Source organism: Gobio gobio (assembly GCF_949357685.1).
Source record: "Gobio gobio genome assembly, chromosome: 11".
Classification (NCBI taxonomy): domain Eukaryota; kingdom Metazoa; phylum Chordata; class Actinopteri; order Cypriniformes; family Gobionidae; genus Gobio; species Gobio gobio.
The window spans coordinates 38,462,600-38,488,572 of NC_137104.1; the positions used below are offsets into that span (position 1 = coordinate 38,462,600).

At 37.6% G+C, this 25,973-nt stretch overlaps 1 protein-coding gene across 2 annotated transcripts; it reads left to right on the top strand.

Moving 5' to 3' along the window:
* Positions 1–1,319: 1,319 nt before the first annotated feature.
* pip5k1aa (phosphatidylinositol-4-phosphate 5-kinase, type I, alpha, a) lies at positions 1,320–25,662 on the top strand. Of its 2 annotated transcripts, XM_079828707.1 has the most exons (17): positions 1,322–1,534; positions 1,806–1,909; positions 2,987–3,020; positions 3,583–3,617; positions 5,872–5,961; positions 7,102–7,232; positions 7,330–7,447; positions 8,592–8,744; positions 8,867–9,166; positions 15,179–15,375; positions 17,563–17,646; positions 17,721–17,769; positions 17,896–17,980; positions 18,069–18,260; positions 22,080–22,206; positions 22,344–22,437; positions 23,843–25,662. In XM_079828707.1, exons 2-17 carry the CDS (start codon positions 1,895–1,897, stop codon positions 23,843–23,845), a joined length of 1,707 nt encoding a protein of 568 aa, XP_079684833.1. In that variant the 5' UTR covers positions 1,322–1,534; positions 1,806–1,894; the 3' UTR covers positions 23,846–25,662. The 2 variants fall into 2 exon arrangements, with proteins under 2 accessions (XP_079684834.1, XP_079684833.1); XM_079828708.1 differs by lacking the exon at positions 2,987–3,020 and having other exon boundaries at positions 1,320–1,534.
* Positions 25,663–25,973: the final 311 nt, after the last annotated feature.

Consider the following 25,973-nt stretch of genomic DNA (forward strand, 5'->3'; position numbering starts at 1 on the left):
ATTGAAAGCTCAAAAGAACAGCATTTATCTGAAATAGAAAGCTTTTGCAACATTGTACTAGAGTTCAAAGGTTTGGGTCGGTAAGATTTTTTTTTTTTTTTAAAGAAATTAATACATTTATTCAGCAAGGATGCATTAAATTGATCAAGTGACAGTATAGACATTTATAAAGTTGCAAAAGCATTATATTTCAAATGAATGCTGTTCTTTAATATCTAAAAATATTTCACAATACTGTTTTTGCTGTATTTTGGATCAAATAAATGCAGCCTTGGTGAGCAGAAGAGACTTCTTTAAAAACAGTGAAAAATCGTAACGTTCTAAAACCTTTGACCGGTAGTGTATTCACATTTTTAAAGCTTTATTTATTGTACAGTTTATTACATATGTATATATTAATATTAATTTAATATTAATTTAAACTAAATGCTTAATGATTTATAAACTAAAATGTGTGTAATGGATCAAGGGTATACTAATTATATATATTTATCATTATATAATTATAAATCATATACATGATATATATATATATATATATATATATATATATATATATATATATATATATATATATATATATATATATATATATATATATATATATATATATATATATATATATGTGTGTGCAATTTTCTTTTCATACACTGACCTTTAATTATAAAGAGAAACTGGGGGAGTGACTTTATTGCATTTCGCTTTGCTCACTGCTAATTGGTTCAAATTCAATTTTAGTTAGATGTGGAGCTTAAGTTATGACGATGAAGACGGCTAAAAGCCATGCCACTTTCATGGTACCTAAAACCCAGAATTGGAGCAATCTAAACTGAAATTTACCTGGCTAGCCAGCAAAACGGGCTTCATGGTACAGGCCCCTGGTTTCACAGCCAGGGCTTAGATTAAACCAGGAATAGGCCTAGGCTTTAGTTCAATTAGGACATTTATGAAGCTTTTATAAACGTGCCTTAGAAAAAAAAAACATTACTGGTGTGGGCAGCTTGAGACAAAACAGTGGCACTGACATATTTTAAGACATGTCAGCACAAGTTGGTTTCAGTTAAAACAGCTCAAACATGCATTTTAGTCTGGGGACTATTAGGCGCCTTGTCTATGAAAGCGGGGGCAAATATCCGCGTTAAACCCAAGGGAAAATACAAAACAGCAAAAGCTTTGAATGAAGCTCGAGTTGCATTTATCCATCGAGCGCCCCCTGTAGAAAACCGACTTGTCCAAGAATGAGCCACTCTACTGGTGTGAGTTCAACAGCCACCGCCCGCGTCCAGTAGGACGGAGCTGCGCAACAACGTCACTTCCGCTTGTTTTGGGAGGCTCGAGAGGAGCGAGGATACTTCCGTGCGATTCAGCGGGTTATTTACTTCGGAAATCGGATGGACCCAGTAAAGTAATAATAACAATAAGTTCGAGTACCTCAGAGATTGGCACGAGACATCGAGCCGTTCTGTGAACGTAAACAGAAGTTTAACTGTATAGTTTTCCATTCTTAAGTCAAAAACGAAGAGAATAAGTTGAGGTAAGCGCTCTTACCTGTTGTTGTGGTCCTTATCAATTACGTTAAGCCATTCGTTTGCAAACAAATAAACAAACACATTTTTATCTATCGAGTGTTTTTAAATGATAAAGTAAAGTACGACGGGTTAAAGTAGTGTGTAACTACCACGCTCCTTTAATGCATATCACGGCAGCACACTAAGTTAAGTAACTTTTTGTAACCCTGCGTCAGTTAGTTTCCTTCATGTTTTGGGTTGACTAACAGAATTTATGTGTACATGGTGATCTTTCAGGGCTGTGTTGCATAAACCACAAGTGAAAACAAGCAGGACCATATGAAACTTCCGCCAGAAAATGGCTACGCCGGCTGTAGTTTCCACGGATGGAGCGAACTCCAGTAAGAGAGCATTTTATTTCCTCTTGCTGTTTATTATGACAGATTAGTGTGAAGTAGATGAAGCTGTTTTACTGGGCTCATGCTTCAAATAATGATCTCACGTATAGTAACTCAGTCCTGTGGTTTCCTATAGTAAGAAATGTGTGTTAGGTGCTTTATTGAGCACATGCAGATACAATCAATACTGTTCAGTAGCATGTAAAACTGTAGATTTTTTTCAGTGTGTTTAATTGTGTAAAAAACAATATAGAATGGTAAATTTCGCCATTCATTCTTTATAAGCTACAACATTGAAATAATTTGCCTAGATCAGGGGATTTCAATCTTTTAGATACCACTGACCCCCAAATATAATCACCCCTGTGTGAGGGACCCCCATCCTAAAATGTATAAGGCATCTGTCTTTTATAAACACTCAATTTATACACCACAGAATTAATATTATAAATCTAAAATTAGTTTGTTACATTATTATATTTTGTTCTACTCAATGTAGTGATGTATTGTGTTATTTATTTCTTGTTAATTTAATTTGAATCACATTTTTTATTTATATTAATAATTTTTTTATATATAATTTACCAATTTACCAACTAATATTTTAATCAGAATTTTTATTTATTTAGATTTAATTTATTGCTTTACTCATTTATTTTAATCTAATTATTATTATTTATTTATTTATTTATTTTTTACAGTTTTTCCTCTAGACTTTTCCACAGTCCCCCTGTCACTCTCTTGCAGCCCCCTGGGGATCCTCTGACCTCGATTTTTGAAGTGTCTGTGCTGGCAGAACGTTGTTCATTATTTCCCCCCCTTTTGTGTCCTTCAGTTTAGCACACATGATGATTTTACAATACGATAACTGACTATGCATGAAATGTGCAGATATCCAATCGCTCTTAAAATAGCATTTTTAGAGGCAGAGATATAATGCAAATGTGGATTACAGTGCTCATGTATGCTTTCTAACAAAATGAGATATGAAAATAGACTGTCACTTTCAATGTTTCATTAGTGATAGTAGAATTATAAAGTTTTTCAGTTTCTTTAATAATCACTGTTGTCACCCTTCAGATGTCTTTATTTTGGAGGTTATTCCAGCAGAAAGGTACATGCACGTGTGTAAAAGCACATGTGTGCCTGTGTTTGCACATAATCTCTAATTTGAATATCAGTGTTGTAGAAAGTCTGTAGTAGGCCCATGACTGCTTGGGTTGTGCTCGTCTTTATTTTAATTGTAGTGCCACCACACACTCAGCTGGTGTGGTGATTGGGTTACAGTGTTTTTTTTTTGGAAGAACAAAGGAATTGAAACCCAGGTGTCTGTGCATGCTCATGCTGCATGTTTACACTCACAGTTGTGGTTAACGACACATCTCAACTCAGTCTGACTCTGAACAGCTTTTTTGCATTAGCCTTTGCATTAGCATTTGCATTTTATTTGTAGTGTAGTTTTTCACACAAAGGCAAGTTATAAACACTTCAGTGTCAGGTTTTGATGCAAAGTGGGGGAAATGTGAAGTCTAAGAAGTCTCATGCCTCACATACTTGAAGTATGAGCTCTGCATTTTTCCGCTGGCAAGAATCTTAATCTTACACTTTATTATAATACAACTAGCTGCAAACCATAAATGCACTGTAATGCCTAATGGCTTTTTGCCACTGTATAGGTGTTCCTGGAAATCGAAAGATGGCTTCTTCAGAGGTAAATATATGCTGCTTTATTTAATATTTTCACTTTTTTGATGTGATACGGTAAACGGTGTTGTCACGGTGCCAATACCAGTAAAATTTTGAATGCCATTGCAATTTTAATGCCATTGGAAAACAGTTGGAACTAATTTAATATTTTAGTTAACTATTTGAAAATATAAATGTAAATTATTTATGATTATAATACTTATAAACATTTGAAGACTACATGCTGTTTAAATGTATTTATAAGTAAGATCAAGTGAAAAATTTGTAATACAATGAAGGACAAAGAAACACACTCAGAACAAGTGGCAGGTTTATTAGTTAGTATTGCATTTACACTCTATTTTGACAAAGTAAACATTGTTTTTTTCCTGTCTGTTGCTGTAGTTATATAACTGTTGATCATTGCTGTTTCAGATTCAATCAGGTATTTAAATACAGTTGTACATCCAGAAACTTTGCAATGTACTGAGCAGTATGAAAAACAAAACTTTTCTTCAAATTTAATATGAGTTATAAACAGGAAGTGAGGCAAGAGCACCCTTTATAATCACTGAAGCTGTCTATCACTTAGGCTATGTACGGAAAAGAATTGCACCATTCTATAACTGTGATGAAAACATCATTAGCATTTGCTTAAAATGTTCCTTTGTCATAAATTATTACTGCTTTTAATATTAATGTACAGGTGCTGGTCATATAATTAGAATATCATCAAAAAGTTGATTTATTTCACTAATTCCATTCAAAAAGTGAAACTTGTTTATTATATTCATTCATTACACACAGACCGATATATGACAACTAAGGAAAATCCCAAATTCAGTATCTCAGAAAATTAGAATATTACTTAAGACCAATGCAAAGAAAGGATTTTTAGAAATCTTGGCCAACTGAAAAGTATGAGCATGTACAGCACTCAATACTTAGTTGGGGCTCCTTTTGCCTGAATTACTGCAGCAATGCGGCGTGGCATGGAGTCGATCAGTCTGTGGCACTGCTCAGGTGTTATGAGAGCCCAGGTTGCTCTGATAGTGGCCTTCAGCTCTTCTGCATTGTTGGGTCTGGCATATCGCATCTTCCTCTTCACAATACCCGATAGATTTTCTATGGGGTTAAGGTCAGGCGAGTTTGCTGGCCAATTAAGAACAGGGATACCATGGTCCTTAAACCAGGTACTGGTTGCTTTGGCACTGTGTGCAGGTGCCAAGTCCTGTTGGAAAATGAAATCTGCATCTCCATAAAGTTGGTCAGCAGCAGGAAGCATGAAGTGCTCTAAAACTTCCTGGTATACGGCTGCGTTGACCTTGGACCTCAGAAAACTAAGTGGACCAACACCAGCAGATGACATGGCACCCCAAACCATCACTGACTGTGGATACTTTACACTGGACTTCAAGCAACGTGGATTGTGTGCCTCTCCTCTCTTCCTCCAGACTCTGGGACCCTGATTTCCAAAGGAAATGCAAAATTTACTTTCATCAGAGAACATAACTTTGGACCACTCAGTCCAGTCCTTTTTGTCTGTAGCCCAGGCGAGACGCTTCTGACGCTGTCTGTTGTTCAAGAGTGTCTTGAAACCCATGTCTTGCATACGTCTGTGCGTAGTGGTTCTTCAAGCACTGACTCCAGCTGCAGTCCACTCTTTGTGAATCTCCCCCACATTTTTGAATGGGTTTTGTTTCACAATCCTCTCCAGGGTGCGGTTATCCCTATTGCTTGTACACTTTTTCTACCACATCTTTTCCTTCCCTTCGCCTCTCTATTGATGTGCTTGGACACAGAGCTCTGTGAACAGCCAGCCTCTTTTGCAATTACCTTTTGTGTCTTGCCCTCCTTGTGCAAGGTGTCAATGGTTGTCTTTTGGACAACTGCCAATCAGCAGTCTTCCCCATGATTGTGTAGCCTACAGAACTAGACTGAGAGACCATTTTAAGGCCTTTGCAGGTGTTTTGAGTTAATTAGCTGATTAGATTATGGCACCAGATGTCTTCAATATTGAACCTTTTCACAATATTCTAATTTTCTAAGATACTGAATTTGGGATTTTCCTTAGTTGTCAGTTAAAATAATCAAAATTGAAAGAAATAAACATTTGAAATGTATCAGTCTGCGTGTAATGAATGAATATAATATACAAGTTTCACTTTTTGAATGGAATTGTGAAATAAATCAACTTTTTGATGATATTCTAATTATATGACCAGCACCTGTATATATGGTTTAAACAAAGTGTTTATTGAACAATCGTTATCTTTCAGGGTCTGAGCATCTCGAGTTCATCCCAGACGAACAAAAAGACCTTGGGCCACCGAGGAATTGACCCTACTGGAGAGACCACGTATAAAAAGGTTCGAGCTGTTTTGATAGTCTGTAAATATTTGTTAGTTTATCGTTTGTTAGTGATAAGATCAGATCAAAATGATCAGCAGTTCAACTTCCAATCTCAGTTTAATGACGCACATTCCAGAATCTGTCAGATCTACTTGCATCTGGTAGATTATTATTATCTGTTTGTGTAGCATCATTAAAATGATAAAGCCTCGTAAATGGTCTGGGCATGTACATAAAGATAAAACTAGCAGGCCTTATGTTATTGGTCCTCTCTCAGTTTTATTAAATCACATGCAAAGACGCATGCGTTAGTGCTATGTTTCTAGTTATGACGTTAAACTGGAGTAGTCACAGATGATTTGAATTGTTGTTGTTTTTTTTTGTACAAAAGCCTGTTCACACCAAGGACGATAACTATAATGACATAGATCTAAAAATCATTCTAAATATAAAAGAATAGCAGAGTCCACACCACTACTATAACGATAATGGCACAAAGAAACAATATCACTGGAATTAGGGATGCACTGGTTGACCGGACAAGAATCGGAACCGGACGGTTTTCGCTTCTAGTGCGCGATCGGCAACCGGCCGGTTTTCTTTGTATTTTTCTGCCGATTTTTCCGGAAGTGTTTTTTTCGTTGCACTAAACATTATTTGATTTAACATTTTGGAACAATTATATACTTTGGTTTTATTATTTAATTTCACTAGTAAAGACTGAATTTAAAAACAAATGCTGATTTACGTAACATCTTTGTTTGGATTGCAGAATATGCAGTTATTGCCTTTAATTTCACATAAGTTCAACCCAATTCAATTTCCCATTGATTTCAGATTGCGGACTTGTTTCAAAGCCAATTTGGCCTGTTAAATACCAATTAAACATCTTGTTCATGTATTCTTTTATTGTGTAAAAAAATAATAATAGGAAATCGGTATCGGAATCGGCCAGCTTGCTTGAAAAAAATCGGTATCTGAATCGGCCATGTAAAATCATGATCGGTGCATCACTAACTGGAATCACTTTCAGAATATTTTTTTCCAGCTGATGAACGGTGATAACTTTGTAGTTATCCTTCTTGGTGTAAACAGACCTTTACACATTAACACGTTCTTCTTCTGCTCATCATGTACTCTCCATTGGAAATCTTTAGACCACATCATCTGCTTTGAAAGGTGCCATTCAGCTGGGCATCACACACAGCGTGGGAAGCTTGAGCCAGAAGCCAGAAAGAGATGTGCTCATGCAGGACTTTGAAGTGGTAGAAAGCATCTTCTTTCCCAGGTGCGTTTGTATATGTGTAGCCATGAGATGAAAGAGAAGTTTTGCTTTAGTAGTCACACATTGTTCTAAAATGTGCTTGTATTTGTCATCCTCGCAGTCAAGGCAGTAGCTCCACTCCAGGTCATCATCATGGTGACTTCAAGTTTAAAACTTATGCTCCCATTGCATTCCGCTACTTCAGAGAAATGTTTGGGATCCGACCTGATGACTACCTGGTAATCTTGTTTGTTCATTAAAATGGGTTCCCATGGTTTCCTGGAAATATATGGGGATTTTAAAACTGTATTAGGCCTGTAGTAGTCATGGGAATTCTGTATGGAAATCTTTGAGAGCTTGCTTGTTCTTTTTCAATTAATTTTTCAAAGAGGTTCACAAAATGGTCTTTATGGTTCATCGTCACACCATTCTGAATCAAAAAAATGTAATCCTTGTAGCTGGAAAAGCCATGAAAAATTAATGGAAATTAACTGATCATGTGATGTTCCTCTTAAATCTAAAAAGATTGATTTGGTTTCGTCTTATTCAGTCCAAGTTCTTTAGACAGACATCAACTGTGTAATGAAAGAACGGAATGAATTGATATGCCATTTTACTTTATGCAATATGTGGGTAAAATGGCCATACATGGGTTTTCCCATTCAATACAATGTATCTACTGTATCTAATTCGCATACTAATGTTTTCTTGGAGCAACATGTAATGAAAAAAGTGTAATAATGGGAGTAATAGTTGGCAACATTTTCATAATATCTAATATTTTATAGGAACATTGATTTGTCATTTCTTTCCCTATTCACTTGTTGTGTCCCAAAATGCCTGATAAACACATGCTTTAAGTCCCGGTGTCCTCTATTGAGGACATATATGAAATCAATGTCCTGTTTTGTAACAGTCATATTTTGATTAAAAACCACATAACATTTTTCTGCGATGAAGATTTATAACAAAAAAAAGGAACATTTTTCAGATTTAAATAATTACAAAATATTACAAAGTATTGTTATTTTCCATAAGAGTGCTATATTTGATAATTCAGTAATTTTTAAAGACCAAGGAGTTGTTGTTGTCCTGGTGAAACCTCAAATCAAATGGTATCTTTGAAAAGCCCTGAATGTGCTCTTTACAGGACATCCAGTAGAACTATGACATGATAAAATTATGGTATCAGAGAAATTCACTAAAATAAATGTCCTCGTACGAGGACAGTGGCACCCCGGGGCAATAGATATATCGAATTTTTTTTTCTTCCAGTTTTTGCTTGAGATTACAACTTCATGAACAAAAGCTCTTTTCAGTGATGGACATGTGCAACACTCCATTCATATGTTATCTGCTGTGCATGTGTGTGTGTTTCTGCAGTGCTCTCTTTGTAGTGAACCCCTTATCGAGTTGTCTAACCCTGGAGCGAGCGGGTCTCTCTTCTACGTTTCTAGTGATGATGAGTTTATCGTTAAGACGGTACAACACAAAGAGGCAGAATTCTTGCAAACACTCCTGCCAGGTTACTTCATGGTAAGTGAGGGTTTCTTTGTATTTATTTATTAAAAAATGGTTTATTTCTAAAATTCATTCTTTTGTTATTTTAACATTTTAAGCCTTGTTTTCTCCCATATAATTCAATGTTTGTCTTCTAGAACCTGAACCAGAACATGCGTACGCTGCTTCCTAAGTTCTACGGCCTCTACTGCGTTCAGGCAGAGGGGAAGAACATCCGAATCGTAGTGATGAACAACCTGCTGCCGCGCGCTGTACCCTTGCACCTAAAATTCGACCTAAAGGGCTCTACATACAAGCGACGTGCTTCGCCGAAAGAAAAGTCCAAGGGTTTGCCCACGTTCAAAGACCTAGACTTTATGCAGGACATGCCTGAGGGCATACTGCTGGAGAGTGACCACTACAGCGCTCTCTGTAGGACCATTCAAAGAGACTGTCGGGTAAGAGTGTGTTGGAGACAGAAGTTACATTTCCATTTATGCATTTGGTATACGCTTTTATTCTTTCAGCTAACTTCACGCACATGAAGCTCCATATACAGAGATTTCCCTAAACAGCCACAGGTTAGATTTTCCGCCACAGTAAGGCCCCGATCAGACAGAATCCTTTTTTCAGGTTTGAAAACGCGAGGCGCACCGCACTGCCTTTTCTTTTGACGTTTTTCAATTTAGAAAATAGCAGTGCGCTGTATTTTTTTAATGTTTCTAGGCAACCCCCGAATCCGCTGTCCTGTCAGTCTAATCAAGATAACAATCATTCGATTGGACACTGGGGAAAAATGCGATGACGTTGGGTGCTTTTCTGCTCAGAGTTGATTTAATTTTCAACTTCTTGCGCTCAGAGCGCTCCTTCAAAAACGCGAGGCGCCCGGGCAGTGCCGCTGCTCCCACCACGCGCAGCGCGTAGGGCACCAAGTGCTGAGGGGGACACCACAAGAAAATCCTCTCCACACCCCCAGTTTTGCTAGATTTGTTTCGTTTTAGTTTTTCATTTATTATTATTTTTTATTTTATTTCAGTTTACACATGTTTTTTGACCAATAGTTTTAGGGCGTTTTCACACCTACCTTGTTTGTCCGGATTTTCTGACTTTTCAGTTTGGTCCAAATCAAAATTGCAGGTGTGAAACCTCCCCCGTACCACGGTCCGGACCAAACAGACGAAATTTGGTCCGACGAAAAGAGGTAGTCTCGGTCCGGATCAAACTGAACAAAGGTTCGGTTCGTTTCTAGTGTGAAAGCATTTTCTGTATGGTTCGGACTTTCAGACCATTTACAGGAAGTTCCTGTTTATGTTTAAATATTATAATGTTATTTTTAAATTCAATCTAGGCTACATTGATTATAAAAAGTGAAACTATGCGCAATATGTCAGAAGACAGAAAGTCAGAAATAATTTTGAACGAAATTTTGTATGATTTTGCTTAGAAAGCATTTCTTTAATGGGAATTTTGTTTTGTATGAATTGTATCTTAATTTTAATCAACGTTTAATCAGATAATTGCCTGGATTTAATAAATAAGAAGCAAATAGTCTATAGCAGACAATAATCGCAGGAGCGATTACATGGTTTGCACATGAACTTGAGCGCGTCTCAAATAAACCGACACTCAGCAGGCTACTTGCCTCACAAACATGAGAAATATGTGTATATAAAGCTTGAAATGCCAACTTTTAAACGTAACGAATAAAAAAAATAGTCAAACAATGCGCACTGTTCAATGCGTCCGTTAATTCATCTTGTCAAAGACGCTGACGTCAGACGCACGTCCGTTTGGCCCAGTCTCAGCCGACGCAAGGCGACTTCTTTCGTCTCCTCTAGTTTTTTTGACGTCGACTTGGTGTGTCTCAGCCTCAACAGAACTGGATTGTTCTTTAAAGATTCAGCTGTGCCCTTCACATTGTTTAAGATCCAGCAACATTGTCTGCACTTGATTATGTCTGGTTGTAAATATATGGCTAGTAATAATAAATGCATCTAGCACATTCACGGGAGTTAAATCTACGGGTGGGCAAGCCCCAAATGTTTTTAGGAAAACCCAAATGTTTTATCTTGTGTTTGTAATAGGTCTGCACAATTAATCAGAAAAATAATAAATAATACTATTATGTCTGCCACAATTTTACTCGTGTTGCATCAAAGGTTACTGCTTACAATGTGCTTTGGCAGTGGTGAGCATTATAACCAATTGCAGACTTGTCTGTTGAGCCCATGAACGCTAAGGCCATAGAGGCATTTGAATGAGTCACTGTACTGAAGAGATTCCCTCAGTCAAAAGGGCAGAGATTTGCTTCGCACATGCTCACTGCTCACAGTTCTATGCTTTTGTAAATCCTCTCACTATAACCAACAAAGTGTAGACACGATACAAATAAGTAGAGATGCACGGATGTATTGGCCACTGATATTTATCGGAAACAACCATGGTTTATTAATTAACTGCATGAAGGCACTGAGCTGTATAATGTTTGTTCTACTCATTTGAACCACGCCACACAGACCATTTATCTGCTTGGCTCAAGCGGCAGCGCAGCACGTGCATTGTTGTCAGATTGGGTCGACAATTTCCAGCCCATAAGCTCATCAAAACCCACCCACTCCAAGAAAATCATGCAAAAATTAACTGCCAAAATAATGTGAAAGAATTGTATTGCCATGTCAATCAATGAAAATGGATCAAAACAAGGCAAATACATTAAAGAGAATGAGCAAATATGACTAAAATGTCAAGGTAGAAACTGTTAAATGCAATGAATCAAGGAATTAACATGTGGCTTTAACCCTCGGAAAAACACATGCATCATTTTCAATGTCAACATTTAGAAAAAGCCCATTAAAGTGCAAAAAGTGGCCAATATAATAGATCGGGAACAAGCAACATAATTAGCTGGCATTTCACACCCGTTCATGCACACACCATGACAGCCAAAAATGTGTCATTCATTGATGCGTACTGTACGATAATCCAGCAAAATGATGCACTTTGTGTTGCACTAACTTCCGACAGAACATTGTCTTTTCCGTACATAGAACATAATTCAGAACTTTGCACAGTCAAAACTGATCAAATCCAGCTGCTGTCAAGGATGGTTTAAAAGATATCTGGAGAGTTGTATAGTCCCATATTCAGTCTCGGTTTCGATAAAATCATTCAATTGTGTTCTGATTTCAGAAGTATAAATATAATTTACATAATTATAAGAGTCTTCGGATCGTCTCCCATCACAGGTGTAATCCACGTTTTGAGAATTTCCCACTTTTTAGCATCTTGCAATTAGGCCACTTGGGCATTGCGATCACTTGAATATACAGCTACAAGTTCAAAATCTGATCTTCTATCGCGCTAAAACCCTGTCACTCATGAGTCATCACATCTCGCCAACATCAAAGACGGCAAATGGATTGACAGGTCTTCCTTACCCGGCTGTGATTTTAAACTGAACCAATAAGAAATGATGTACCCTACACATCATTTTTCTGTCATATTTTAATTACTATTATGTTGATGTAATAATAATGCAACAAAATCTGAAACAAGCGGTTTTCTGATCTTGGTTTCAATAAAAGCTATTTTTTAGACTAACAAGGAAGTTTTGAGCTCTGAAACTTACAGGGTATTTTGTATAGCACATTGACCTTATGTTGATGGCAGCGGCTATTTGCGCTGTGCAAATAGTGATAGATGCTATTTACACCAAGTGTTAATAGCAACTAGATTCTATTTACACTAAGTGAAAATAACATTTTCTTAGCAATAGATGATATTTACACTGCAAATAGCTGTAGATGTAGAAATAGCATACTAAGTGTTCATACTAGCATACTAAATAGTGATATATTCTATTTACACCATATATAAGTAGCAGTTCTTTGCAATGTGTAAATAATTAAAGTGGGGAGAAGAACAAGTATTTGATACACTGCCGATTTTGCAGGTTTGCCAACTTACAAAGCTTGTAGAAGTCTGTAATTTTTTATCATAGGTACTCTTCAACTGTGAGTGACGGAATCTAAAACAAAAATCCAGAAAATCACATTGTATGATTTTTAAGTAATTAATTTTCATTTTATTGCATGCCGTAAGTATTTGATACATCAGAAAAGCATAACTTAAAACCTTTGTTTGCAATTACAGAGATCATACGTTTCCTGTAGTTCTTGACCAGGTTTGCACACACTGCAACAGGGATTTTGGCCCACTCCTCCATACAGACCTTCTCCAGATCCTTCAGGTTTCGGGGCTGTCACTGAGCAATAAAGACTTTCAGCTCCCTCCAAAGATTTTCTATTGGGTTCAGGTCTGGAGACTGGCTAGGCCGCTCCAGGACCTTGAGATGCTTCTTATGGAGCCACTCCTTAGTTGCTCTGGCTGTGTGTTTCGGGTCGTTGTCATGCTGGAAGACCCAGCCACGACCCATCTTCAATGCTCTTACTGAGGGAAGGAGGTTGTTGGCCAAGATCTTGCGATACATGGCCCCATCCATCCACCCCTCAATACAGTGCAGTCGTCCTTTCCCCTTTGCAGAAAAGCATCCCCAAAGAATGATGTTTCCACCTCCATGCTTCACAGTTGGGATGGTGTTCTTGGGGTTGTACTCATCCTTCTTCTTCCTCCAAACACAGCGAGTGGAGTTTAGACCAAAAAGCTCTATTTTTGTCAGACGACATGACCTTCTCCCATTCCTCCTCTGGATTATCCAAATGGTCACTGGCAAACTTCATATGGGCCTGGACATGCGCTGGCTTGAGCAGGGGGACCTTGCGTGCGCTGCAGGATTTTAATCCATGACGGTGTAGTGTGTTACTAATGGTTTTCTTTGAGACTGTGGTCCCAGCTCTCTTCAAGTCTTTGACCAGGTCCTGCCGTGTAGTTCTAGGCTGATCCCTCACCTTCCTTGTGATCTTTGATGCCCCATGAGGTGAGATCTTGCATGGTGCCCCTGACCGAGGGAGATTGACCGTCATCTTGAACTTCTTTCATTTTCTAATAATTGCGCCAATAGTCGTTGCCTTCTCACCAAGCTGTTTGCCTATTGTCCTGTAGCCCATCCCAGCCTTGTGCAGGTCTACAATTGTATCCCTGATGTCCTTACACAGCTCTCTGGTCTTGGCCATTGTGGAGAGGTTGGAGTCTGTTTTATTGAGTGTGTGGACAGGTGTCTTTTATACAGGTAACGAGTTCAAACAGATGCAGTTAATACAGGTAATGAGTGGAGAACAGGAGGGCTTCTTAAAGAAAAACTAACAGGTATTGGTTGGTAGGTGATCAAATACTTGTCATACAATAAAATGCAAATTAATTATTTAAAAATCATACAATGTGATCTGCAAAAGGCGGATTCGAACCCGGGTCGATCGCGTCAAAACCAAGATCCTTAAAGGGTTAGTTCACCCAAAAATGAAAATTCTGTCATTAATTACTCACCCTCATGTCGTTCGACACCCGTAAGACCTCCGTTCATATTCGGAACACAAATGAAGATATTTTTGTTGAAAGCTGATGGCTGAGAAAGGCTTCAGATAGGCCTCCATTGGCATTCTGTAGATTCACACTTCCAAGATCCATAAAAGGCACTTAAAACGTCGTTACAAAGTCCATCTCACCACAGTGGCTCTACAATAATTTTACGATGCGACGACAATATTTTTTGTGCGCAAAAAAAATCAAAATAACACCTTTATCCAACTTGTTCTTGTCTTCCGTGTGTGCCTCCACGACGCATGCGCGAGAATATGACGTAGCGCCGGGGTTCGGGAATCCATGAAATGCACACTCTAACCCCATTTTGAGAACTACGCCGAGACCTAAAGCACGATCAATGTAGAATTCAACAGCTTAGACACGCGCGTCTTCCTCTGCTTGTAAAAAAATCGCTTCTGGGTCATGTGTCCGAACGCCGGATCTGCGTCATATTCTCGCGCATGCGTCGTGGAGGCACACACGGAAGACAAGAACAAGTTGGATAAAGGTGTTATTTTGATTTTTTTTTTCGCACAAAAGCTATTGCCGTCGCATCGTAAAATTATTGTAGAGTCACTGTGGTGAGATGGACTTTGTAACGACGTTTTAAGTGCCTTTTATGGATCTTGGAAGTGTGAATGTACTGAATGCCAATGGAGGCCTATCTGAAGCCTTTCTCAGCCATCAGCTTTCAACAAAAATATCTTCATTTGTGTTCCGAATATGAACGGAGGTCTTACGGGTGTCGAACGACATGAGGGTGAGTAATTAATGACAGAATTTTCATTTTTGGGTGAACTAACCCTTTAATAAGCCATACGCTTTACTAATTGCTTTAATAAGATGTTGAAAATTGCATGTTTTTTTAATCTTGTTTGGCCCAGCCAGGCATTGTTAGGCGAAGCTAGTGTGAATAGCATTTGCCAACAACTTTTAATAGTTTATTCAAATATGATTTCTCAGTCTTCCTCTATATGTCCTTTTATCCATAGGTACTACAGAGCTTTAAGATCATGGACTACAGTCTGCTGATGGGTATCCACAACTTGGACCGGGCAGGTGAAGAGGCGTCTACTGCAGTGCCTGATACCCAGAAGAAGGCACCAGGCCAGAAGCCCCTTTACTGCACTGCCATTGAGTCTATTCAAGGGGAGTCCAAGGGCAGGACTTCACCTCAGCCCTATGAAAGGTTAGTGATCAACCTTTGGCTTGCACCTTGAAACCACAAAGCACCAAAAAATAGCTCTGAGTGTGTATGGCTATAGTTTTAGTAAAAAAAAATTGATGAATAGAAAGTTCAAAAGTATAGCATTTATTTGAAATAAAAAAAATTCACCACTGATAAATATTAAAACCAAAAAAAAAAAAAAGAGACAAAATGTAGGTGTAGTCACTCAATGTGACACATCCCTAGTTCTCGGGGGTATTCCAGAAAGCAGGTTATGTGACATACCCGGGTATGTTTAAGAGTAAGTAAGCAAGTATGCAATTAGCCATTGCAACTCAATCTCTGAACATAACCTGCTCCGGAGCAGGTTATGTTCCAGGGTTAATTTGCTTAAGATGTATTCAGATGTGTTTTATATAATTAATATAGTTAAATTAATATAACTACATGTGTTATATAATTATAACAGTTATAATATACAAAAGTGTATATATTAATTCTAAAACACTATTATAACAAGGTAATGTTTAATTGTTAACTCAATTCAAATATTTATTTTGTCATCTCACACATGGATCTGCATTCAATTAATTAGCATCAAACAAACAATATAATCCTTATTCTCAGTGAATAAAGATTACTTCTTGAACAAAGAGATTGAAAAAATGATTGCGCAACCACCAAATAGGTGGTGATGTTCACCAAGTAGGTTTTTGGAACCAGCATACCTCGAGTAAGCAAGGTTTGGGTTAATCAACCGAGAGTTCAAGGTAGTGCTGGGCGGTATGACCAAAAATGTATATCACGGTATTTTTCTAAATTATATCGGTTTCACGGTATATGGCGGTATTTTTCCCCCTATGCATGACAAGGTGTTAATCACATTTTCTTCTGATTAAAGAGGAAATACTGAAGGAGATTGACTAGAATACCCTGTTTTACTGTCATGACGAGTGAATATTGTAGAAAAATTCCACACTAGAGTTAATAGGTCTACAGGTTTACAAAATGATGCTGTGGAGAGACAACAACCAATAAAACACAGACCTGCAACACGCTCAGAATCATACTTACAGACACCTGAATATTAAAAGTTGAGTTGAGGGCACCTTAAGCATTTTAAAAATCGAACCCTATATAACAACAAACTGCCAAAACGAAGAGAAACGCGGATATTAGCAATACATTTAAGAGGACTCTCTGAACGAATGACACACGTCAGTTTAACACAGAAAGAATAAAGCAGTTACTTTTTGGCTCATTCTTCTTTGAATTCTCAGTTTATTTATTAACTTACATCATTGTCTTTTGAATAATCCATCGTGTCAGCGCGTTGGTGATCAGACATACGGTCTCAGTGTAATCAGTGCACATTTCATTTTAATAAGACGTGATGAAATATGCGAGCATACACGCTTCTGGTTCATGTCTAGAGCACTCGAGTTTATGAAATATGTCCATAAAAAATTTAAACACGCTCGCTCCGGTCTATATCAGTGCTATATGACCCATGTGGTGAGCGTTGTTAAACTCATCGCAGCACTCCGTGCAGAAACCGCTCTCTCTCTCGCGCCCCGTGTAGTTTGAATTCTAAACTATAAAGGGCTGAATCCGACACCGCTCCCATAACCTCAAATATAGCATTATTTGGAGGGCGCAGCGCTTTGTAGTGATGTCCGAAACCTTAGTGGACGTTATTGAGTGCACTCATTCTATCCCATTGCACCGCAATAACGAGTGTACAGCCGATGTACACACAACGGTTGTCCGACTTCACGCACGTTTTCATTCACTCCTTCAAATAAAGTGATAACGTATGGAATAGTGAATGAGAGTATAGGATACAGCCATAGGCTGTGCTGTAATGCGATCTCAACTGTGCTCTGACTGCTCTTACTACAGTGCATCAATGAAATGGGTCCCCTCTCAAACAATGACGCGCTGCGCCGCGTTCCAAACGTTGTTTAAGCGACATATACCGGTATTGCGGTATCATCAAAATTCATATCATAAAAAAAAGAAATACCGGTATTCGGTATGAACCGGTATACCGCCCAGCATTAGTTCAAGGTATATGTGGCGATAGCTTAACCTTGCTTTCTGGAATACCCCCCAGAACTGCTATTGTACTGTTATGATTTTTCTTCCTGAGGAATTACTATGTGCCTGCACAACTGATAACATGCAATATTTGTTCTTTCTTTGCAGCATGGGAGGAATTCCAGCATTCAATTCAAAAGGAGAAAGATTGCTGGTTTTTATCGGCATCATTGATATCCTTCAGTCTTATAGGTAGATTGTATTTCCACATCTTTGTTTTCTTCATAATAAATCCCTATAATTTGCTAATAACTTTCTGTATTTAGGCTTGTAAAGAAGTTGGAGCACTCATGGAAAGCTCTGCTGCATGATGGGGTATGTCACATATCAAACACTGAATAAACTATGGTAGTTTATTCAGTGTTCATTAATAAAGAGCTAGCTTTACAAATACAACATTTTGTGTTTGTTTTCTCTACTATTTGATGTTGTCCTCTGCAGGACACGGTATCCGTGCACCGGCCGAGTTTCTACGCAGATCGTTTCCAGAAGTTTATGTGCAGCACAGTCTTCAAAAAACCTCCATGTAAGTTTAATAGTTACATTGGAATATTTGCATTTGTTGCATTAAAGGGCTGACGCGTTAAAGATTATCTTTTCTTTTTTTACGCCAGTGAAAACCTCTCCCTCAAAGAAAAGTCGAGCGGGAACCGTGTCTGGTGGGAAGAAGTCAAACATTGCAGTATCTGGACAATCACATCAATTCCTTCCTGTAGCAGCAGAACAAACACAGCCACAGCAGACTACAGTGCAGCTGCCCAGCAGTAGAGCTGTGTCCCTTAGCCCAGACACTCAAGGAGACAGCGGTATGAGAAGACATTGAGAGATAAATAGAAAAAGGAAGGTTAAGCAGGGTATCTGAGCAAGATAAGAGTCAAGGCTTCAAATCAGGGTGGTCAAACTAATTTTAGGTTGAGGGCCAGATGGGAAAAAATATAACCATGTGCGGGCTGAATTACCTTTTTTTTTTTTATAAACCTTAGTGCGCTGACAGTTACTTTACTAATATTAACCATACAAACTACAAAATAATTTAAGAACTTGAAAAACAAAAGCTTTTTTTTAAATGTGTGTGGGTAATTCTGATAATGGTTGTAATTGTATTTATTTGTTTATTTATTCTATACAGGCCAAACTGGCCTTAAACAAAAAATGTGTTGCCATCACAATCCAAACAAAGATGCTACACACATGAGCATGAGCAGTTGTTTTTTTATTTAAATTAGATTGTATAATTTCAAGATTTACAGCAAAACCAGCATGGTCTGACTTTGGCTTTGTGAAATTATTCTACATAAGACACACCTGTCTTGCACAAAACAAAAATAGTAGACAAACTGAATGAAACTGCAAATTCATTCTCTGCCATTAAGTGGTGCTTAAGGAAGAGCAGCAATATAGCGTTTTGTCACGATAACTACTTTTTGTTTTGCAATATATCGTCCCAGAAATAATTGCGATAAACGATATTATTGTCATTTTAAGACTATTTTATGCCACTGAATATATAATCCTAATATAACAGCATAATAATGCAAGTAGACCTACACACTTTCAAATTACAACCTTTTAAAGAGCACCTATTATGGCATTTAAAATGTTCCAAATATTGTTTTAGAAGTCCCCAACAACAGTTTTGCATACATGCAATGACAAAAAAGACTAGTTTTCTTATAATATGCATTTATTTTTACATGTTTTGACAGCGATTCTCAAATGATTCCTTTAGTGATTCACTTTTCAAAACCCCGCCTTTACGTGACGCTAATCTGCGGTGATTGGTCCGATGACCCAGTCAGTTGTGATTGGTATAGTCTGTGCAGATATTTTCGGAAACAGCTTCCTGAGATCGCGAAACATGCAAATAGAGACATTTGAAGACTAATAAACACTCAATCGCGACGATGTATGGTTTGTCTTCAAGCCACTTAGTCTTCAAATGCTCATCCTTGGGCAGATGAAAAAAGTTTGCTTTTGAGTCGCACTTCAGAACACAGCGTCTCGTCGCCATGATGTTTTCTAGTTTTCACTGGCGTCTTGGAGCGCAATAAGTGGGCGTATCGTATTCAAATAACTTGACAAGTTGACGTCATCTAGTCAGAGAAAAAGCTTCGGTCTTCTAACGATTCTTAAAAATGACTCAGAGTCGACTCTTACTTTTGAAAGAAAATAACTATATATACGGTGCACTGTCATATTTCAAACTTTGCAGGATGTTTTTGTTCACTTAGATCTTTGTTACACACTACATGAAAGGTACATTTCAAAATTCCATGATAGGTGCTCTTTAATTCTTTAGATCATGGAAATTAAGGGTAAAAAATATATTATCCTAAATAAAAAAAAATACAAAATTGAATAAATAGTAAATAAACATTTTCCCTTGTGAAACAGCTTTAACACTCGTCATTTTGCGTTGACATTCTTCCAAACTGTCAGTAGTTGTCAGGAAAACACTATAACGCCTCAAATGGCGCCTTTTTTTCACCTGTCGATAACCGCTCTGTGTATGAAGGAACCACTTTCGCCTCTGTCATGGAAAACATACAAGATGACAGCACAATCGAGTAAAATGTTGGTGACATTCATTATCATGTAAACATAATGGGCGATATATTGCATCGCAAAAAATTATTGAGATCATGTACATATATTGGATTTATCAATATATTGATTATTGCAACAGGCCTAGTTACTGCTGTACACAAAGCAGCTCTGCACTGCGCTTATTAATAGGCTACTTCTTTATACGGAGATAAGAGGAAAAGAAAATGCCAACAAAACTTTTCTGAAGACAGTTGGTTCCCTTCAGATATACATTCATATAAATCCCAGTTCAATATTTATATTTTTCTTTGTGAACTGTGAGCTTGTTCCTGGTAGACTACAGTTTTTTTTTTTCTCTGCTGGCGCATCTGTGTTCTCATTTTTGCATCCGTATTCAGCATGTGCCTGTGTTAACACAAATTACATTTTGGAAATTGATTGCAAAGCAGTTTGCTTGCAAGTCCGGAACAGAGATCGAACAAAATATAACTAAAACCCGTTCGAATGCCCGTTGCCCGTGGACTAGTCAGTGTATCTCTATTTTATATTATTGCTCAAATCACACCCCGGGACCGATTGGACACCTTTTTGGGCCGTATTTGGCCCGCAGGCTGTATGTTTGACACCCCTGCTTTAAATACTAACGACTGCCAAAAATATTCTTTCTTGTTATTAAATGCCTTAAATGTAAATAATTAGCCATGTTTCTAAACTGGTTAAGATCGCAGGTTTCTTGGTGATTCCGTGTCGCAATGCATAGAACAAATGTCAATAGTTTAAAGTGATATAAGTGAATTTATTACAAAATTGTAATTTACATTATGACTAAATATAACATTTAACAATGTTATTACATTCTCAAAGATGAACTTAAACAGCATTAGTTGATGGCAGAGGTAATCTACATTTACAATTAGAGAAAACAAGCTTGCACAATTAAATATTTAAATAAATTGTACTCACTTTTTAATTTGAATCATATCTAATCATTCATCTGCCTTGCCTTTAGAATTCAACACCCACATCTCAAAATGTAATCATCAACTGATGAATAGAACCAAGTCTCCAGCTTGCTTTTTTTTTTAAATTTTCTTTTTCAGTTATCCTCTACACTCAGATATACATAAAAATACGGAATGTCTTTCCATTTCATCACATTTACTTTAAAGGTGCACTGTGTACATTTTAGCGGCATCTAGCGCGAGGTTGTTAATTGCAACCGCCCACCATTGACCCCTCCCTTTCGAAGCACAAGACAACGATGTCGTCGCCCAAGTCGGCAGAGAGTAGCTAGCGCTCTGTAGAGCAGTTTGTCCGTTTAGGGCTACTGTAGAAACGTGATGGCGCAAAATGATGACTTCACTGTAAGGGGACCTGTGATGTATGTAGATAGAAATGGCTCATTGTAAGGTAGTAAAAACATAACGGTTCATTATGTAAGGTCTTTATACAACACTGAAAACATAGTTATGTATATTATATTGCATTTCTGTCAATAGATCCTAAATATTACTCACTGCACCTTTTAGTAGCATCAACCGATACTGATATATACAAAAAAGAAAAATCTCCATCTGATATGGTACTGATATATTATTTTTCTCTAATTGCTTGATTTTGATAAGTAAACTCTCTGACCAGATAAGAAGGGGTTTTAATTTCCTCTATGCAGCACTTTTTTTTCCCTTTTTTGGGGTCTCAGTGTTGTGACCAGTGTTGTTGAACTTGTCCTTGAGAGTGTGGAAAATATTGTTCATGTTATGCTTTGTTTTCAATGCTAGCAGAGACTGCATGATAACTTTGTGTAGTTTTAAAGTTAGATGCCCTTGTGTGCTGATAACAGAGCAAAAGAGAGCTGTAAATGTCTGCCCCCTACAGCACATGCATGGCCAATGCCATTAAAGCCTCCATTTTTTGCATTTGAATCAACTAACATTTTAGAGGCCTAGATTGAGACATTATCAACATTATCGTGAAAAGCATTTTGCAGTTATTTTTTTCCCTTTTCCCTTTCAACCCTGACTAAATCATTATTGACTAAGGAGGGCTCACTCTTTTGGCACTTCTTTTCTCTTCAGGTGCTCGTCCTGACCTGCTCCCACAACAGGTTCCTGAAGATGAGGTCACGAGTAGCTCCGCTGATACAACCATGTCAGCAGCATCTCCTGTAAGCTCTTGGCCCTCCACAAACACTCCAGCTCCGAGGTATGTGATGGTTAGACAAAATGATTTGGTTGAATTTGATGAAAGATGAGTTTTACAACTACTACTAGTCATTCTATCACACTGATGCACTCTCGCTCTTTTCACTAATAATATCAATGCATTTCATTTCCTTCCAGTCGTAGCAGTATAGCTGCCCAGTCATCAGTGGAAAGTTTGGATATCGAAGTCATTTCACTCACTGAGATTGTTCCACAGACAAGCACGTCAGAAGTAAGAGACATTTTACAGGTTATACAGCTTTAATATAATATGTTATGTACATGCACGATCATTCGAATATACTACTGGATTTCTACTGATACAAAGCTTATTGCTAATCGCGGAAGTAACCCTTTAAGCATTCCAGAGGTTCTGGGTTCTAATCCACCATTGTATTGTTTATTTAAAAAAAAAAATTCTCATTAAAACCAAAGATATTAATCAGTGATTTGTATATCAAGAGCAGGGACACGCTTGGGTGCATTTCATTTTGTGATTGTGAGGAGTCTCCGCAACAGCAATAGATTGAAGCGCTTGTCTGTGCACAAGCCACCGCTACTGAAAACAGTTGCCATAATTTCAAAAATGCATTTGTGCACCAGGTCGCCTCTTATTTAACTCTGCTAGTCAACTAGAACTGCTAATCTGATAACGTAGGCCCTGTCCCAAATGGCACCCTAAACCCTCACATTCTTCCTGCGAAGGGGACTCATTAGCTCCTTTCTGAGACCTAAAATGACAATTGGGACACCCTACGGTCTCGTGGACTTAACGGACACGCGCACGTGGCAGCCATTGCAAGTCCACAAGACCGAAGTGCATATTAAGTGTGCCATTTGGGACAGGGCCGGACACGACAAGCTGCTTCTTCTTCGGCTTTTGCCTTGATACTGTGGGTTACATCATCGAAATGCCCGTGGAACCTGCCTACTAGCGGTCTGCTTGTGCGTGTGTAATTCGACACGGACAATGACGCAGAAGTATCAATGAAAACCGACATGTAACCACGCCGTAGGTCTGACGCATAAGTATAAATCAGGCACTTGTGCTTGTAGTTATTGTGAATTGTGCTTGTGATTTTTAAAATATTAACATAACATTTGATAGTTTTGTATGTCGATCCAGAGTTGGCTCCATCTGAAGTCTTCGCAATTGTCTGTTACGGCTGAAATCATAGCAAAGGCCGGATCCAAACTGGAGCTGGCTCAATCTATAGCACTTTTTTTGTAACTCTTGTGCTGTTGTTAATGCATTCTTGTTCAGCCTGTCATATTAATAAGTTTGCATATTGTTCAGGCTATGCATGGTAATATTAATACACTTTTATATTTGATTTCACAACTTGTTCGTTTTAATGCGATAACCATTTTGCTACAATGTTGTCGCCATATCCAATATAAAATCTGAAGTGAAACCATTTGGGAACCTCTGCTGTACCGTGCCAACAAATAAGGTTGTGAAATGAAAGGATCTCTCTATTGTCAGAGTGCATGCACACTTACAAATTACAATGTGGCCTTTGTGCCATTTAACAGGATATGAAAACTGCCTCCTACAAAGCATGCTGAATTACTTGTTTTCGTCATTCTACCCTATTAGAAAAGAGTTTTATTTATTCTTTCTTTTGCTGTTGCAGTGAAAGACTATGGATGAACAGGACAAAATAAAGCCCTCAAGGACAAAGATTTACTCTCTTTTAAGGATAACCGGATGAAAGAAAAACATGAACGTAAGCTGGAGTTCGGGAAGTGGAAACAGGAGAATCTGGATTACAAAAGAGAGAAGTGCACATGTTCATAAAACTGTAAAGACATTAGGATAAAGACATTCCCCCCTTTTTATGTACATTTTTGGATGTCAGTACATCCAATATTGCTGCTAAGAAATGGAACCAAAAGAAAGATGCCACTGGATTACCTCAACAGTGTGATATCACTGTTCTCAAACAAGGACACAAAAGCAGTTCCATTTTTACAAGAACTTCCAGGACCTGATAATGTTCTCAGCAGAAGTACAATATGAGAACTTTGCATCATGTGACTGGCTCTTGGAGAACAAACTGGTCTTTTGAGGGCCTCTGTGGGTGTTTTGCAGTGGACTTCATTTGACCTTGCATCTTTTTTTCTCTTAGTTTACCAAGGAGACCAATCTGCTGGAGTCATGTTATTGACTTTGCTAAGGGAAGAAAGGAAATTTGGCTGATTGTGAGTTTTTAAAGACATTTTAGGAATGTGTCATGATTATCTACCCAGAACAACAACAAAAACATGTAGGATGAATCAATCCTGATCAGGTTGCCCGAACAATCACGTAACGAGACACTTTTTTCAAAACTTTGTATCTGTAAAATGGGTTTGATTTTGGTTTTAGAAATGCAGTACTGTGATGTTTTTTGGATATTTAAATGTGCCTTAATCACGAGTTATTTTGCCTTGTTATTAACACAAAGCCTTTCACTATGCAAGTGGATTGTGCTGAATTGCAAAATATCATGCATATCAGTCTGTCATGTGTGCTGACCTATTAATTCATTTTAAAAACATGGTTTGGAGATTTATTTGCTTAAGTTTTACATTGTTTGCAAAAAAGAAAAAAAGAAAGCTAAAGCAAACACAAGCCAACAGATCACTTTTGTAACGTTTCCTGAAATATTATACCACGTATAAAAGACTTAATTCAGTATTTCGGCTTTCAGGACAAAATATTATTATTATTATTATTTTTTAAATATAAGACAGACCTGGCAGAACAGCTACTGTAAAACAATATATAGCATCTGTACTGTCTTGAGTATCCTTTAATGAGAGCATGGTTACATAGACTGTGTAGCATAGGAACTTCTCGGTTTTGTGGAATTGAAGTCAAACTAAACTAAATCTTTTTCGTCCTAATTTTTTATAATATGTGCATGCTTCTTAGTCAGCCTGAATGCAGAGACATTGGTAATGAAGATGCAAATGTTATGATATATGGATAGGTGGTTGAGTAAGGGAACATTGCTGGAACTTTTTCTGTGACGATTTTTATAAACTAAAAAAAAAAACACATTTCTGTACAAAGTCATATTTATTTGTATGTTTGCATGTAATTTATTTCTTTAACTCAAGTTCCAAAGTGTCTAATGCAGGTTTTTTTATGTGACAAGGTATGTAAGGTCTTACACCTGGTGGCTGTGTAAATTTGTTTGGGCAGGTGAATGCGTTTTTTTACTGTACACTCACGATCTGGGATTCCTGTGCAATTGCTGTTTGCTCTGAAAATGCTTATTGCCTCAAACTGAGAATTGTCTTAAGTAGTAGCTTTAAATTAAAAACTATTTCTATCTTACAATGACATTCATGTATTACTGCTCTCTGTCAGAGGATATTGAGACTTTTGGAGTGGGAAATATTGTAACATTTCATGCTGTATGCAAATTAATGAAATAAACAACACTGAGGAAAAAAAGTTAAATGTATTAACTTCCTGCGTTAGGTTTACTAACAGATGATATCTTGAAGCTTATTAAATGCATGGTATGTGCTTTATGGTTTACATCTGCACTTAAATTTCACATTGTTCCAAACCTATACGACATATTTCTGTGAAAACAAAAACAAAAGAGATGTTATGCTGAATGACTGTTTCGGTCGACATTCACATGCGTCTGTGTGAATAGTAACTGAGGCAGTTAGTCCTTAACATTTTGCCTTTTCCTTAAAATGTCCTGTTGTGTTACGCGGGGAAAAAAGAAAATTTGGAACAACGTGAGTGAGGACATATTAATT